The 17,678-nt window shown below is 39.9% G+C and overlaps 1 protein-coding gene across 2 annotated transcripts in view; it reads left to right on the top strand.

Annotated features, from left to right (window-relative positions):
* The first annotated feature begins 4,102 nt into the window (after nucleotides 1-4,102).
* The window catches only part of LOC145412352 (uncharacterized), a 53,204-nt gene continuing 39,628 nt past the window's right edge, over nucleotides 4,103-17,678 (top strand). The window contains exons 1-7 of one of the 2 annotated variants that reach the window (XM_080282240.1): nucleotides 4,103-4,207; nucleotides 6,761-6,848; nucleotides 7,293-7,424; nucleotides 11,040-11,158; nucleotides 11,952-12,053; nucleotides 14,785-14,967; nucleotides 16,037-16,223. In XM_080282240.1, the coding sequence (XP_080138366.1) occupies nucleotides 4,182-4,207; nucleotides 6,761-6,848; nucleotides 7,293-7,424; nucleotides 11,040-11,158; nucleotides 11,952-12,053; nucleotides 14,785-14,967; nucleotides 16,037-16,223 (837 nt within the window). In that variant the 5' untranslated portion in view covers nucleotides 4,103-4,181. Of the gene's footprint in view, nucleotides 4,208-6,760; nucleotides 6,849-7,292; nucleotides 7,425-11,039; nucleotides 11,159-11,888; nucleotides 12,054-14,784; nucleotides 14,968-16,036; nucleotides 16,224-17,678 lie in introns of both variants that reach the window. The other variant, XM_080282239.1, reaches the window with a different exon arrangement.

Here is a 17,678-nt window from a genome sequence, read left to right as displayed (position 1 = left end):
GGAACCAAAATAGGCTCTGTACACAATCAGCATAGTACAGTATACAGGGGTCATATGAGTATTAATAATTGAGGATAGAAATATAATGACTGGTAACTGTAATTTTAAAGTGTCTAGAGTGAGACTGTTAACATGAGATAGGTGATTCTGTTCTTGGTTGAATAGGGGAAAGAAATGAATGTTTGAAGGTGGTGGTTGCCTCATATGTTTGATAATTTAGGTAGCTGCTGCCTCTGATGGAACATATTTTTCATCCATCCAGCCATCATTCAATCCTATCGTCCCATGAGGAGCATAGGAACCTAGGGCTATGCAAATTGGTCCTGGCGTGTAAGATGAGAGTGACCAGCCTCACTCATCCCTGAGTGGCATTACATGAGCAATAAACCCCAACAACCCCTTGGATATAGATCTGCACAGGCTCATCCGATTGGAGCACCTTAATTACCCACTAAACCACCAGGTGCCATAATTTGGTGCTATGGTTACCACCCAGTGTAGAAAATGGTTTCCTGGTGTACAGGAAATCATTTGGCTTGTCACTCAGTGTAGAATCACCCATAGGCAGAAGGAAGAGGAAAAAATGAAGGAAAGTAAGACAAAACATATTTTTCTATTTATCTATCTATCTATAGCCCGACACCCTAATCCCGCAAAGGGTGGCCGCAGACAAAACGCTTCCAAGTCGCTCTGTCACCCATCATTTGCCTGTTGTAAATAAATGTCCTTGTCTAAATTGACTTCTGTGAATTCTTCCAGGAGGAAGATATGGAAGTTGAAAACCCAAGCAGTATGGGATGCCTTCTATAGTAAGATTAATAGAGCGGTGGCTGAACAGGGAGCTGTTGACAGAAGTGCTATGAACAGTACAGAGATCTCAAGAGCAATTTCATGAAAGTCACTGATTCAGTGTGTAGATGGGCAAAGGGCCCTCCAAGACGTAAGGTAATATGGTAGTGGGATGAGGATGTAGAAGCCACAGTTAAGAGAAAAGAAACCTTTCTTGGGAATGGAAAATAAGTGGTAACAGAGAGGACTACTTGGCTACCAAGTGTAGGGCTAGAAAGGAGGTATACAGGACAAAATCTGAGTCTCAGAGACTTTTATTGGATTTTCTAAACAGTGTTGAAAGGAAGAATATGGTATTTAAGGTGGGATATCAGAAGAAGAGGGAAAACAAGTATACCATAGATGAGCAGTGCATGAAGAATGATGAAGGAAAGGTAGTGGTGGTGTAATGGGGTCTTTAAAAATCTGCATTGCCTAGAAGTAAAGCAGGGATCCTCTCTTTGGCTCAGTGGTAACATGCTTTCATAATGAGGACGAAGGCCTGAGACTGAATCTCATTCAGACCAGTGATTAAGCACCATGACAAACAACAAAGGTCTCAAGATTAACCCCTGATGCACACCAACATCCATAGAAAACCTGCCACTCAAATGTCCATTTACTCTCATCTGGTGTGGACACCCATAAACACAGCCAAAACTACTCCAGCCATGCCTCAATCCCAAGCTTTCTCATTGCCCACTTCACCACCTCCCTAGTGACTATGTCAAAGGCCTTCTTCAAATCAAAGTACAGGTCCCTCTTCTTTCCCATTTATTTTTCCTCAAGCTGTCAGACAATGAATGTGGCATCAGTGGTCCCTTTGCATAAACCAAAACTGCATCTCATCAATATTCACTCTTTCCCTCATCATACCTTCCAGGACTCTCTCTATTACTTTCATTATCTGGTCCAAAAGTTTTATACCTCAATAATTTCCTCTTTCCAGGGCATCACCCTTCCCCTTGTACACATTTCCAATCACACTCCTCAGCCAGTTATCTGGGACAACATATTTACATACAGTATATAGACTTATATCAAATCAGTAACTAAACCCACTCCCATATCTCCTGAGGCATTCAGCATTGCAACAGTCAACCCAGACACACCCACTGCCTTCCCCAACTGCATCCTGCCTATTGCCCTGCTCACAGTAGCAGCATCAAAGGCCATGGACCAAATTTTGGATCTATCTATCTATCTATTGCCAGATGTCTCAATCTGCTGGCTCCAAATCTTCCCAGTTCCAGTCAAACACCTCATTCAGCAACTGGTTATAATGCTCTCTCCTGGCATCTTTAATATCGTCACTGTCGACTGTAATAACTGAAATGAAACTTAACAACTTAAAGCAATCTCACGTGACTTCAGAAATGGACTCCCAAGGGAGATGTATCCTGATGACTTGGTGCTGTTTGCAAAGGAGGTGGAGGAAAATTTTTAGGAAACAAATGGGTCTCAAAGGTTTGAGGATAAATGTGGATAAACCAAAGTGATGATATCTAGGGCTGGTGGTAATACAATCAAAGCAGAGGGAGTGTGGCCATGTGTGGGTTGCCACAAGGGTGTGGAAAGTAATTCCATCTTGAGCAATGTTTGTGATAAGTGGGCGCATAAGAGATGTGGTATTAGAGGTAGACCGCAAATTAATGCTAATTTTTTGTATTCATTGTGTAAGGGAGAGCATGAAGTAATTGTCAGGTGTGAAGGATTGATCTTGCTGGTGAGTCTCTTGAGTGTGTGGATAAATTTTGTTATTTGGGAGATGTATTGGAGGTAGCTCTGTGGCTAGGGTAAGGAGTGGTTGGGGGAAGGTTTGGGAGCTGTTGCCTCTCTTGACATAGAGAGGGTCTCTCCTTCCATGCTGAGGGATCTTTGTATGTGGCATGTGTTAGGAGTGTAATCCTGTATGGTAGTGAGACCTGAGCAGTAGAGGAAGAGGATATTCATAGGCTTAGTCATACAGAAATGAGGATATTTAGATGGATATGTAGTGCATCCATGAATGAAAAGCCTGGGGGAGTTAGGATGCCAATTGAGGAGTTGAGAGGAAGGATGGGACTTGAATGTATTGGTGTTGTGATAAGGATGGGTAGATTGAGATGATCTGAGCATGTTGAGAGGATGGAAGATGACAACTTTTGCAGAGGGTGAGAGGTATGACTGTCGAGGGTAGGCTTTGCAAGGGGCTAATCATAAGACCTAGGACAAGATCATGGAGTGTGACCTCAGGGATAAGAGACTGAATGGGGAAGATGCAGATCAAGTGGGATAGAGAGTCTCCATTAGATGACCAAGGCCAATGAATGCATGCATGTTGGAGCCTTTGTAAAGAAATGAAATGTGGTGCAACATGAAGGATTTAATCCCTGAGAAAGGCAACTAAGGCCATATAGCCCTGCTAGGTTACAGGAACGTGTTACCACTCCCGGCACGGCAGTCACAGGCGAGGCTTGAACTCACGACCACCCCCCGGCCACGAACTCGATGCTCTGCCTCTGAGCCACCGTGCCCCCACGTGCAACATAAATTTCAAGGGTGGGACAGATCCTAAGCTGAAGCAATGAATTGTGTACCTCTTACATTCATGTGGTCCTTGATGAGGACTACTTTTGCATCATGGTGCAAATGACCTATATTTGTGGTCTTAGTACTTTATATTATTGTCCCTAAAGCCTTGTTTTCCACTAAGCTTTTACATGTTTGTGACGGCTGAGGTTGTGGTCCAGTGTTTGCTCACATGTTTATTTTTTTCTGGTGTAGCTTTTGTAGACTGTTGTCACTGATTCTTTCTGCTGTCTGAAGGTACTGATTGTGAGTGTCTTCAAGGCACTGAGTTTAGTTGAGAAAATTATGTGTGTATTTAGAGAAAGTCCAAGAATTTCTTAATGTCTGCCTGTGGGGAGTTGCTGAAAAAGATGGTGACTTGAGGGTGTGTTAAGTGTTTTTCTAGACTCATGTTTTTCTCGAGTGAATAGAGTGGTTAGTTTAAATACGTTGTATTAAATTAGATAAACTTGGAAATTATTAGACATTTTATGGAAAGCTTTGTCATCCAGATTTTCCACTTGTGTATACGTTTTCAAATTTACCGCCTCATCCCGGCAAGGATTTCACTGTGAAAACAATACATTGTAATGCACACGGTCATTGATATTAATAACACCTGTGAATTTTCAGCATATGTGATACTTCAAAAATCAATTAAATACTTTTCCAGCTGATGCATACTAGGGAAAACATACGGTACTGCACCTTGTACTCGGTCCAAATAACATGTAAACATGGCAGACGAAGTTTGCACAATGCACTGAATAACACCTGGACCAACGCTTTGCCTTTTACATGAGATGAAAACTGCTAGTCAGCTCCTAAGGTAAGTCTCATAAATTTATTATATTTATAATGAGAGTAGTGTAATTGCCTTCATTTTAGAACAGGTGTGTGTGAATAAACATGGCCACAGTGGCAGACACAAACAGTTCTTTATGGTATCTTTGATGTTAGAGACCTTTGTAATGAAAAGTTCTATAAAATTTACAGATCAAGCAATTATCCAGTTAATAAAGGATTGATATAATGAGGCATATGTCTCTGGCGTGAATAATGAAGAAGAGCCTACCCAGACCATCAGTATGAGAGATAAGGATGTCAAGTCATTGCTGGATTAATTCTGCGTATGTTATTAACTGATCAGTGTCAAAATTTGCATCCTGCAGAAATGTGTCAGATGTTCCCTTAGCTATTGTAGCACATCTCTGTCAATAACAGAGAGAATAGCTATCATGCTGTAGTATTTTTGGACTAGCATAAGCTTAGTATAAAGTTTTAACCCATAAATTAACAAAATTATGCCTTTATTGCTGCAGGTGCTCTGTTAAAAACTTTGTGAATAGTAAAGAGGGGTTTTTATCTATGTTAAACTTTGGTGAGATTCAGTTTGATAAAGTCATTTTACGTAAGGTTGACTTTACACTCCCTCTTCTGTCTTTCTGTCCTTCACTATTTCCTCTTTCTTATGCCTGTGGGTGACTCTGCACTGACTGACAAGCCAAATGGTTTCCTGTACACCAGGAAACCATTTACAATGCTGTATGATAACCATATAACCAATTATAGTTCCTGGTGGTTTAGTGGATAATTAAGGCGCTCCAGTCAGCTTCAGCCTGTGTAGTTCATATCCAAGGGGTGGCTTGAGTTTATTGTTTATGTAATGCTACTTATGAGATGAGTGAAGCTGGTTACTCTCATCTTAAATGTCAGGACCAACTTGCCTAGCCCCAGGCTCCTGTGCTTCTCATGGGATGGCATAGGATTGAATGGATAGGCAAGGTTAAGTTAGGTTTGCTCGGCTCATATTAACCTAGATGCAATATATATAAAGGATGAGTGGAAGACCCCCCCCCCCTACATTTACTGTACTGAACAAAGCATTTGCAGTGAAAAAGTTAGGGAGAAGGCTCCCCCAAACACCATTAGACAGTGTTAAAATTGCATCAAATATTCATTGCATCTTTTATGTCAGAAACTGAATACAGTATTAAATGTAGTATCTACCTTACTTGACCAAGTAGTGACAACATATTCATACAGTAATTAGCATGAAATTGATGGCTTATAATTAGTGCCAGTATAATCTGGTTAGTACTTGGATGGGTGACCGCCTGGGAACACCAGATGCTGTTGGCATCCCTACGTCAAGTGGGGTTGGTGGAGGATTAGTGCCCCTCCCTGTAAAACAATTAACTCTAAGCCCTTGGCCACCCTGTCTGGGATACATGGCGTCTGGCAATGAATGAATGAATGAATAATTAGTACCTAATTGATGTAGCCTAGGCATGACCAGAAGGAACTTGGGTGCATTATTTTCTTTTTTTTTTTCTTTTCTTTTAATCCATGCTTTAGAACAAACTTTGTTGATTATTGTGACAGTATTCTGTTTCTCACTAGGTACCATACAATGTTTATAAATAATTTTCGTATTGTCCAACTTGGCTGATATACAGATAGATTCCATTGGCCTGAACCATCTGTCTGTCTGTCTGTCTGTCTCTCTCTCTCTCTCTCTCTCTCTCTCAATCTTTTGTCAGTTGGTTGGTATTATATACAGTATACTGTATATTTAGATATCAAAATTAGTGGTTATTATAATTTTGTGAAAACCTAAGAAAAGTTCTTGTCCTGTAGTATATAATTATTATTTGATATTTATATTACAGCCTTAAAATCAAGATTTTAAGGCTGTAACTAGATAATTTGTTGATAATAAAAAAATGCACTTAAAAGTTTTATTTCAAAATATAAATGGCTACTGGTATTCTTTCAGAGGGCAGAACAAGTCAGGTACTGCATAAATAGATCAGCTTTACAGTAGCATAACTGTTTGAATAATTATATACCGTTTCATACCAGTACTGAAATGTATACACTCAGCATCATCAAAATCATAGCCTCACTCACCCTCGAACTCCATGCATGGGGGGGGGGGTCCCTTCATTCAGTCCTCCAGGCAGCAACTCTTCCTGGTCTAAGTATCTTGCAACCTGAATGATCAGCCTGCTCCAGCCATGAGTTTTGTGGCCCTAACCTGGGTCTCCTCTATTCTGGGTTCTCTGTCTTAGAGATCACCCTGTGGGCAGGGTCAGCTTCTGGAAAGCAAGCCACATGCCCATATAATTGGAGTTGGCACTGACATATTTTGTGGATAATAGGCCTTCACTCCGTCTCATGGAGTAGTTGCTCATTGTGTACCCAGATATACCAGCAATATCCCATGATCCTGCAAAGGCTGTTAACACTAAGTACCAAGAATCATCCCTGTTAACAGATGCAACTCAGGTTTGGTTCTGAAGAAATGAAGTGAAGAATTATTGTATCAGTGAATCTTGACTCAACAATCATCATCAAATATTTACCTTCTTTATTACAGGGAGGCTGAGGGTCTTAAGAGTCGTCTAAGCAACTTTAGTCCTTTAGTGGGGAATAATGAAGCGTGGGCTGTACAACACCAGCTTCAGGTGTGTGTGACTATTATTATTATTTTTTTTTATGTAGTGTACTGTGTATCCATTTTGACTTCTTAACCTTAATCATGTAGGCTAGATACTGTGCAGGCATATATTAAAGAGCTGTGTATATTATGTAATTCTCACTCAAGCACTGATATAGAACCACCCAACTCAAAGCATAACACATACACATGGTTTCCTTCGTCATAGATACAGTACCTGTTATAGTGTTCAGCAGATTTCCTCAACAATCAACTCCCAAAATTAATATGTCAAGTCCTGGAATGTGCTTTTCATTAATGTTTCAACTGCTGGATTGTTGAGCCATCAGAACTAAAGATTTCTACACAGGAAAAAAAAAAATATTGTGTGCAATGGGATGCTACCATCCCACTCAAAGGTTGTGTTTACAGTAACTGATGGGAATTTCATGGGAAGTATTGGTTTCCTCAGCTGGTGTGTGGGCAGTTGCTGGTACACTGGATTGAGGCTGCCCTGGATCGTGGGGTTGAGCGAGATCTATGGAACCTTGGCTTCAGGAACACCATAACACAACTTCAGGCTCAGGCCAAGGATAAGCAGCAGGTACCGTATGAAGAGCTGTAGAGTGTACAGTATACTTTCTTGCTAGTTGATCATCTTAATGTTACTGAAATTATGTATAACTGCAGTAATTAAATTAGTTCTTTCATAGTACAGTATTGTGCACCTTTAAGGTGTTGCTGTTCATTTGTGTGTGTGTGTGTGTGTGTGTGTGTGTGTGTGTGTGTGTGTGTGTGTGTGCTCATGCGTGTGTGCACGCAAGTGTGCTTGTGCATGTGTGTGCATGTGTATGTTGTATGCACATGCAGGCATTATCATGAATGTCTGTAGATATTGTAGTTTGAACAGTTTTATAAGCTTTACTAACGTGAGTGCATGTAAAGTAACCTGGAGAGAAATTGGGTGCATTGTATAATAGAAGAATGTTGTAAAAGGAGAAGGATTGTAATAATAATAATAGGAATGGTTGAGGAACACATGCACAGCTCCAAGGGTCATGATTTTATAATAATCTGGAGACACTGGAGCCTGAAAACATGGATACATGAATTAATAACACTAAGGAAATTAGGGTACAGTTAATATCACTAGCCAAAACAGGGTATGGTAAGCGGGCTGCTAGAGTTTATGCTCTTGGCCAGTTCCATCCAATCCATTGATAGAAATTATGAATCTTTACCAGTATTGTTAGAATATTGACAAGGTAATGGTATGTAGCAGTAAATGGAATACCGATTAACTGTAATAAAAACTGGCAGCGCAACTGCCAGGGTCATATAAATGGAATACAGTACAGGACACAGAAGGCTTTAGAACAACTGCAAATTCTCGCCCGGACAACTTACTTCAGCCAAAGTCCACTTAAGAGTGTTAAGAAATGTTCAGCTTGGGTTGTAAAAAAGTATCCTACACCATTTGGGGAGATTGCTGAATGCTACAATAGTACAGGTTGAGATGTAAATAAAAAAAAGTATCCCTCACCATTTGGGGATATCTGCATGCCATTATATAGTAGTACAGGTTGGGATGTAAGAAAAGTACCCCTCACCATTTGAGGAGATTCTGTAGGCTGCTGTAGTACAAGTTGGAGTGTAAAAAAGTATCCTTCACCATCTGGGGAGATCTGTGTGTGCTACTATAGTACTGGTTGGGGTGTAAAAAAGTATCCCTCACCATTTGGGGAGACCTCTGTGGGCTACTGTCGCCAATGGGGGAGGTGGTGGCTGAATCAGTAGAGAGGCGGCCTGCAGTCCTGATGGACCCAGGTTCGAATCCTGGCTGGGGCAGGGGACAGTTTAAGGATTTGAATTTCATAAAAAGCAGACTTTCCATATCTACCAGATGACCCGCCGACATGTCGTAAAAATACCCCCGCTGATACCAATACACCAGTCCTGTATGAGACAGCCCTAGCATGTATTCAATATGGACGGTGGGTGTTAGCGCCGAAGTGGTGACATGTGGAGGTGTAGGAGGACTACTGGGCCTTGGGATAGGCTACTGCCCCCAAGATATAGGCCCTGAAGCCTTTGCCCAGAGTCGGACACTTAAAAAAAAAAAAAAAAAAAAAAAAAAAAAAAAAAAAAAAAAATTGGGGAGATCTCTAACAGCATTAAGGTGTGAAATATTACTAGTATGTGTCAGAATTTGCACTGGATGAGCTCAGACACGTTCCACATCTTCAGTGTTAATGTCTATTTCTTAGTTTTCTAATTACAGTACTAGTATGTAAGCATTACCGGTATGTAATTTAAGTCATAACATTACTTTTCATGTGAACTTTTACAGGGCGTAGGAGCACATACAGTAGACATATTCAACCACCAGTGATGTTTGGCAGTGTAGTATTTTTTCATGGATATTTTTTTCTTATTCATAACACTGCATCCCAAAAGTTTGCCGTCATAAGAAGAGGATGATAGTTATTACTATATTAGTACTGTAATTGCAGCAGTTACAGGGCATAATGCATTAATAAAGAAGCATTGTCTCAAGTGTGAACTATACGATAAAGAAGAGGATTACTAGTCATTGTTTTTTAGTTGGTATGTGTAAACACTTTAGTCTGTCTTTTTTTGAAGGGTAACTAGTTTATTGGTACAATTTTTTTTTTTTCTTTTATCTTACATAAATAATGAGATAACATCACAACATTTCTGAGCCACAAAACTTGCATACAGTGCTTAGAAGTGTAGGATGAATGTGTGGTCATATTAATGAGTGGACTAAGTTTTCTAATGTTTTTGGCAAGTTGTTTGTGATTGGTGGGGGCGCTCACCATCCACTCAGTATAGTGCTACTCTTGGGTGCCTACCCTTTTCTCCCTTCCTTCTTTCCATCCATCCCCTTCTGTCTTTCTTTCCTTCATTTTATCTTCTTTTTTCCATCTATGGGTGACTACACTGAGTGACAAGCCAAGTGGTTTCCTGTACACCAGGAAACTATTTACTACTCTGGGTAGGTAACCTTATAACCAAATTATGGCACCTAGTGGTTTAGTGGGCAATTAAGGCGCGCCAATCGGATTGAGCTGGTGCAGGTATATATCAAAGGGGTTGTTGGGGCTTATTGTTCATGTAATGCCACTCAGGGATGAGTGAGGCTGGTCTCACTCATCATAAATGTCAAGACCAACTTGCCAAGCCCCAGGCTCCAATGCTTCTCATGGGGCAACACTGGATTTGATTATGAATGAATGTATGAAGTGAATGACTTAAGATACTGTAATTGGATTTTATCACGCTGCCCAAGATATGTGCCTCATTGCAAAGTATATAAAAGCAAGGGACACAAATATCAAACTTCTGGACATGAAGGAGGCTGTATTTTGGGGTGGTTTGGATATATGAGATGGCATACTTCATGTAAGCACATTTGTGTTACAGTACAATGAAGAATGGATTCATGAGTAAGTTGAGACAGTAATAATGAAATGCTTGTACTCTGCATTAGAGCTTTGAAATTTATATAATGCTGGAATAAGCACATTTGTTTATGTAGTAGTGTAATATGGTACCAGGGTAGAAGGGTTCCTGGTAAAAAAAATGTCATCATGACAGTATTGTGATCCTCACTCTGACACATGGAAGTGGAGCTTGGACCTTGTTGGAAGGACATAAATCAAGAGTGAGAGCAGTGGAAATGACATACTTGAGCAAAGCATGTGAGTTACACAGAGAGACAGACAGACAAGTGAGGAAATACAGTAAAGGAACATTGTGATGATTTGGATGTGATTGAAAGTGTCTAGAGGTATATGTGTACCTTGAGATGGTTAGGCTATGTGGAGAGGATAGAGAATAAGAGACTTATTAGAGGAGCATATGTGGGTGAGGTTGAGGGGCAGATCAAGGATGTGGTGAAAGGATGAAATGGAGAGAGAAGAAGGTGAGTTATGGGAGGGCAGCCAAATGACGGAGGACAGGTTGACCTGGAGGCAGTTTGTTTGGCTACCCCTTATGGGATTAGGTGTTTGGCAATAGATTGGTAGATAGACAGTAGAACAGTTGGACTATTTAATTACATGATGCAGATACTGCAGTTTTTGTAGCATAGTTACTGTTTGATATAGGTTTAGGTTTATGAGAAAGGGGTTAATATGAAACAAAATCTTGCTGCTGTGTGATGCCTAATGGATTTTATCAATTACCCAATCAGGGAGGCTCCAGCGAAGCACGTGATTCACTAGGTTGGTTTCTAAATTCAGCAAGTGGCTTTTACTTGCAACTCTTCAATCAAATATGCTCAGAATATGGCCTGGATCTGCCATTTAGAAGGTTGGTTCTCCATCTGTCCATTTTACCCTATAGTCTAATTACAATAAATTGCAATTTACTTTTAATTTTTTTTCTTACTACAGGTAGTCTTTAGCTCAGTCAGATACTGAATGTCCAGGGTGGTCAGAGCTGAGAAAATATAGTCACATGCTGTTGTATTGTACTTTGTATGTTTTTTGTACTGTAGAAAATGTTTATGGTGACAAAACTGTTCATTCCTCACAGGAAAATCTTTTCCTCTTGTCCTCACACTTGTGATGATCTGTCAGCAGTTTGGCTTACATTATTACTTTTTGCTGTTGCTCATTTCTCTGTGACTTCATATTGATGGGAGTTTTTAAAGCTATGTACTTCTTTACTGTTATGTTTGTGCATGTCAGTTATATCTCCATTAATATGATGTTTTTATACATTTTAGCCTATTCATATTATCGTCAGATAATTTGATTCAGCGTAGGAGAGAGTTTTGTAACTGTAGGGGTTATGTCTTGCATTCTTTAACATTTTCATTATTAGGAGAGCCTCCCAAGCTGAGTAAAATAGTCTGATGTTGGTTAAAATGGCTGAGGGTCTTAATTTATTTTCCCTTCAATATTTTTTGTTCATTTTACAGTGCATGTTGAGCACCATGCCATATTGTGGCAGATCTACTTTATTCAGTTTGCCTTTTTATCTTTCTCCACTCCCAGTTTTTTTTGGAAGAGCTACTGTAGCCAGGTTGTATTTACAGAAAAGACAGCATATATGGTGCAGTGGATCTGAACAGTTCTAGCTTAGCCCCTTCCAAAACCAGCAGCCAGAAGAATGCCTTGTACCTGTGCCAGTACTGCCTGGTTCATCTTGGAGACCTGGCGCGTTACCGACATCAGGCCAAGCAGGCAGAGACATACTACAGGTGAGCCTACAGATTGGTGGTTCATTAGGTATTGATAATCTGTAGCTTGGTCCTCTCAGTCCTTTTTGAAGAGCCTTAGGATACTGCAGTGCAGTCCCAAAAATCTGAATTCCAGATTTCTAAAAGTACTGTACCAGTTTTCCAGAAGAATTTTGAAAGAGTCAGTTTATATAAAAACTACTTTAAAGAATATAATTATTTGCAACCTAAAACTCCTGATTTAGTTTCCAAACTGTAATATTGAAAGTGCCTCAGTAGTCTACAGTCACCTAGCCTAGCTCATGCTGGACTCACATGAATCAAGAGATTTTTTAAAAATATATATATTTTTTTTTTGCATTTCTGGCACCATGAACTAAAAATCTCTTTGTTTGTTGCCAAATTTCACATCAGATCTATCAAAATCATGAATGGGAAATAATAAATTTGATTATGGATACAGTGCTTAACGAAGGGAGTGCCAAGTAGACGGGTGTCTATATAAATACAGTACCCTTGCGTCCAGCACGGTAATATTGTCATGCATGGGTCATGTGTTGGACCAAAAACGTGTTGGACTAACAATAGAGCTTATGGGGAAAAATGAATTATGTCAGCAACCCTAGGAAAAGTCACCCTAAATACCTACCATATACCTATACATATATTGGTACTATTGTAATTATAATAAATGGTACTGTGCTATGAATGATAACTAACCTTTTAGGATAGTGTTGGTGGGCTTGCTGGGAATGGAAGGTGGTATCCAAGGCTGTAGGTAGTCCTACTGGGTCCCCGGAGGATGGCTGCTGGCGTCACTAGCGGGTAATGGCTGTTGCTCCTCCTCAACCTCCCTCATAAATCCTTCAAAATCACACTCAGAATCACTATCTTCATCCACAGCCATGGAAGCTCCTGCTTCTGCCTGTCCTAGCACTCAGTAATCCTCGGCAAAGTGCATGCTTCTCACACTGTTGCCAGAGCCCCGTCTCGTGACTGTGGAAAGTGATCGCTGTCGCTGACTCGGTAGAGAATAAGGAGAAGCAACTTTGTTTATAAACTGGTATGCACGCCGATGAGAAGGGTTTCAAAACAATTGATATTTATTCTAAAATATTAATATGTATTCAGTGTCAGGCTAAATGTTCAATGCTGTAGTACGATACATTCTCTGTCGAGTCGCCTGGGTTTTGGTCACACTGTTTTGCCCGTCGTATCCTCGGCAGGAATCCATCCAGGTGAATTCAAAGTGCCCGTGGTATCGTCGGCAATTTTACCAAGTTACCGTTCCGATTTACCATCATATCCTCGGCAAACCTGGTATGAAGTGCCGTGTGATAGCCTTCGGCTGCCAGGATCTTGTCTTAGTTTTTTATTATGATCCTCACGTTGGCTTCATTCATGTCATAGGCCTTGGCAATGTCAACTTTCCTCTCCCCTTTCTTCTTCCTCTCGATGCTTTCTAGCTTGGTGGCCTGAGGGAGGTGCCGACGCTTCTTGGGGTTCTCAGAAGGCTTCCTAGGCATCGTGAGCAGGGTAAATTGCAGTAACAAGGGCAGAAAATGCAGCAAGAAAAAAGCATCTTCCAATGCAATTATGCAACTGAGTGGCGCTGTGGCGGGAGAAATTTTAACAAAACATCATGTGACACCAGAAGCGTTTTTAATTGGGCGGCATCACGATCACGTCACGATAGCGGGCGGGGAAGGCTACTTGATCAGAAGTTTTCAGTGGCTATCATCATCATGGGAATGTCCAGTATGACCGTGTTGGACCGGGGGTGATCGTGCTAGAGTGAACTCTGCGGATTTCGCCCACTTCTCGGAGCTCTGTGCGTGTTATGCTAACACACTCATGTTGCAGTAATTAAATCGTATTAAATAATACTAATTAATTGCTCTCCGTCCTGGACCCGAATCGTGCTGGACTAACGCGTGTTGGACGCGAGGGTACTGTATAACTGATGGTAATGATAGACAGTTTCAGTTTTCCAAAAGCCTCACAATCCCAATCATTTTGAATTTGGGGAATTATGCAACATAACATAATAATCAAAAGTTCTTAGTACGATCCAGTGAATAATGGAAAAGCCAGTGATGCAGCATGTAGCACAAATCAGTGCTAAAGCTCTGAAATTTTTAGAAAATTTTGATTTACGTCATCATTATGTAGGCACCTTACACTGTCCTGGGAACCCCTCAACAGGGATAGCCATGACAGAGCTGCCTCCAGGCTACTTTGTCCTTACATAACTTTTCTCTTTTTGAGTATTGTATAATAGGTGTCCTTCATGGTAAGTCCCTGAGCTATTGATTTCAATGTTTAGTGTCTTACGTTGTTTTAGTAGTGCGGCCTAGGGATACTGACAGCTTAGTTTAATTTTATACATAGTTTGTAATATATATTTGATATGTTGGTTTAGTTTCACACTGTAGTTTTCTTTGTGCTGCATTCAAAAAACCATTTGATTGTTTTTACATAGTCATTTGGATTCATCACTCACATACATTGCTGTACCTTATCAGGGCAACACTGCACACTTGCAGAAATTTTGACAGGTTGGTTCATCTGAATCCTTTGTTGTTTCAGCACTTCTCTCTCTTTCTCTCTCTCTCTCTCTCTCACATAATATAACAAATTCCTGTTTCCAACTAATATTATCATACTACTTGGAATATAATTAGCAGTGTCAGTGTAGTCTGTGCAAGAATTCTCTTCAGTATGAGTATATCTTATTGTCATTATGTTTCAGACATGCTGTGCTGGTTGCTCCAACAAGTGGTCATCCTTACAACCAATTAGCCCTTCTAGAGGCTGGTAGAGGCAATCGCCTGGCGGCCGTGGCACTTTACGTCCGGGCAATGTGTGTGCCTTGTCCTTTTCCTGGTGCCCCTGCCAACCTCACACAAACACTTTCTAAGTTATTGGCTTCCAGGTGAGTTTTCTTTATAAATGGGACCTACCAATTATTTTTACCTGATTGCTGAGGACTACAGTCCTCAAGATCTTCATAGATTTGGAATACTGTACTGTTGTACAGGTACTTTGCTTTGAAATTTTTTTGGTAGTGTACAGTCTTATTATTGTGCTTGGAAATTAACCTCCTTCATGCACACATTCATAGTAGATATAAGTTATAGTTTTACATATTATGACTGTACTTTGGGAACTTAGTCTCTCACGTTTTTAGCTGGAGTGACGATTGAAATAGTTCTGAAAAAGAGTACATGGAAGTTTAAAGGATTATGATACCAGTAATTTACCATTCCACTGATTATAATTTGTGTGATGATATTGGAAGGTGAGAATAGCTTATATTGGAATATTAATGAATGATTTCATTATAGGTCATGTTTATAAGCCCCCCTTAACTTGAGTCATGCCTGGGATTGGTTATATATACATTTCCCTTTACTCAAACAGCTACCAAATGTTTTACACTCAAACTAGAGTAAATGTTAAGGTGAAAATATTGGACAGCATGAAACTATTTGACACTAATTAAGTGCTATGAAGACTTTATTCATTAAAGTTTATTAGAAAATCAAAAATACAGTCACATAGTGTAATAGAAATGGAAAAATGATAACTTTTTCTCAAAATCAAACATCTGTTCTCATTCTCTGTTTTAGTTGACTTGTAGGGTGTATCTTTAAGTGACAAGTGATATGAGATGTTCAGTAGTTTTGTTTTTTTTGGCATTGTGGATGCTTGTGATAATGCAGTACATCCATTTGAGGATGGGTACATGTAAAGTAAATGTATCATATTGCTCACATTTGGTGGTGATCTCCTTTAGATTATAGCCTGTGAACTGTTCAGTTTAGTGGCACCTTATGCAAAAAAAAAAAAAAAAAATCTATGACACCATCATTTGATACCATAGAAGAATTCATGGAACCATGTTTTGATAAGAATTTGAAGGCTACAGTGTATGTTTTGATATAACTTGTGGAACTGCAAATAAGTATGCAAGCAGTTCTCATCAAATTTTTCATACTCAGTGGACATGATATGGGAGGATCAACACGTGTTACTGGTGATGAATACACCAGCTTATTCCTGCAGTGCCATGCCCGTCTTTATCTTCATGCTGATACCAATACTGCCCGACAAGCACTCCCCACCCTCGCCTCTGCCCTCTCTACTCTTGTTGCAACCAATGCCTTCACAAGGACCAGTCTCATCCAGGTATGTACCAAGTGTATTACTATTATATTATACTTTGTGTACCCTGTCAGTTGGAGATAGCTACTTTAATTTTTTTTTTTTTTTTTTTCCCCTACATGGAGCTATGTAATTGATTTCTTTAAGCCACAATTTTGGAGGCTGAATAAGGATTCGTTATATACTGTGTACTAGTATACAGTATCCATATTGTTATTCATGGTTTTCTTCCAACCCTATTTCTGTTGTAGTGTGTGGGAAGAAACCTGTTGCTTAAAACAGAAAATTGAAAAGTACAGTATGATTAACTCATAGCAAAATACCCAGGGCAATTATCACACATGCACTAATATCCCACTCAAGCCTTGGAATTTCTTGGCCCCATATTACAGGTTTTACCTTCCTGAGTGAACTTACTTCATGAACATCCATAGTGTAGACCATTTTGAAGACTTACCAAGTTAAGAAAGGGATGCAACCTTTAACCATTTGGCCAGAGTTACTAGTTTTTCTTCACCAGTTGACTTAGTCACATTTAAGGTGTAACTTGATTTTCATCAGGTTGACGCAGTCTAGCCCATAATGTGAAATGCTCTTACAGCGGGAAGAAAAAAAAAGTCAGAGTCTGGATTCTGCAGGGTTCAAGTGTTGAATGAATGAGTGTTTGGTCCATTCCTCAGGGCATAATATCGATAGTTTTCCCTCTTTATGTTTCTTTTTGGTTATTTTCAAGATCCAACCTTACTCTGACCCTATGTGGGAAGAGGTCAGGATTATGATCATTTAAGGTGAAAGTTTTTTTTTTTTTTTTCTCCCATAACTCTTCCTTTCATTAACAGCTACAATATGACTACCTCTAAAGTGGCATTTTGGTATCACCATTACATCATGTTAAAAAAATTTGTTATACAGTATTAGTAAAAGCACATACTGTAACTGAAAAATTACTTTTGCTCCAACTTTCTCTGTCATCATGCCAAATGACCCTCCTAAGCTTCCCCTAACCTTCTCCAGATTGGCTATAAAAGCATTAGGCATTCATAAGGAAGCTTAACATCACATTATAAGTACATTTGTTGCACCTACAATGAACTGTGCTGGCAGACAGGCTTAGTGTGAGGGAGAAGGTGTTCTGTGGTCCTTTATGCACTCGTGTTGTCAAAGTTCGTTCTTTGCAGAATAGAAAATGCCAGACTAGAGTTTTGGGCCTGTGTTTCATATTATGTGAGGTCTGTCCAAAAAGAAGCCAATCATTTTAAACAGAGCAACAATGAGCCAGTATAGTGTGGTCGCGATTGGAGTGCTGTGCAGCGGCAACTTTGAGCTTTAGTCTAACACTAGCTGCATCATGGCACATCACTTAGTAATCAAGGAACACGCACTTGAGTGGATGTGTGTTTAGTGCACTTGGCAATTTGTTGCAAGTTGTGAACAATGAAGTATCTTGAGCAATGTGTTTGCCTGAAATTCTGTTTCAGA

This window comes from Coenobita brevimanus, chromosome 93 (assembly GCF_032717465.1).
Source record: "Coenobita brevimanus isolate Jiangsu-jjx chromosome 93, ASM3271746v2, whole genome shotgun sequence".
NCBI lineage: Eukaryota > Metazoa > Arthropoda > Malacostraca > Decapoda > Coenobitidae > Coenobita > Coenobita brevimanus.
This window is presented reverse-complemented; position numbering and strand designations above follow the sequence as displayed.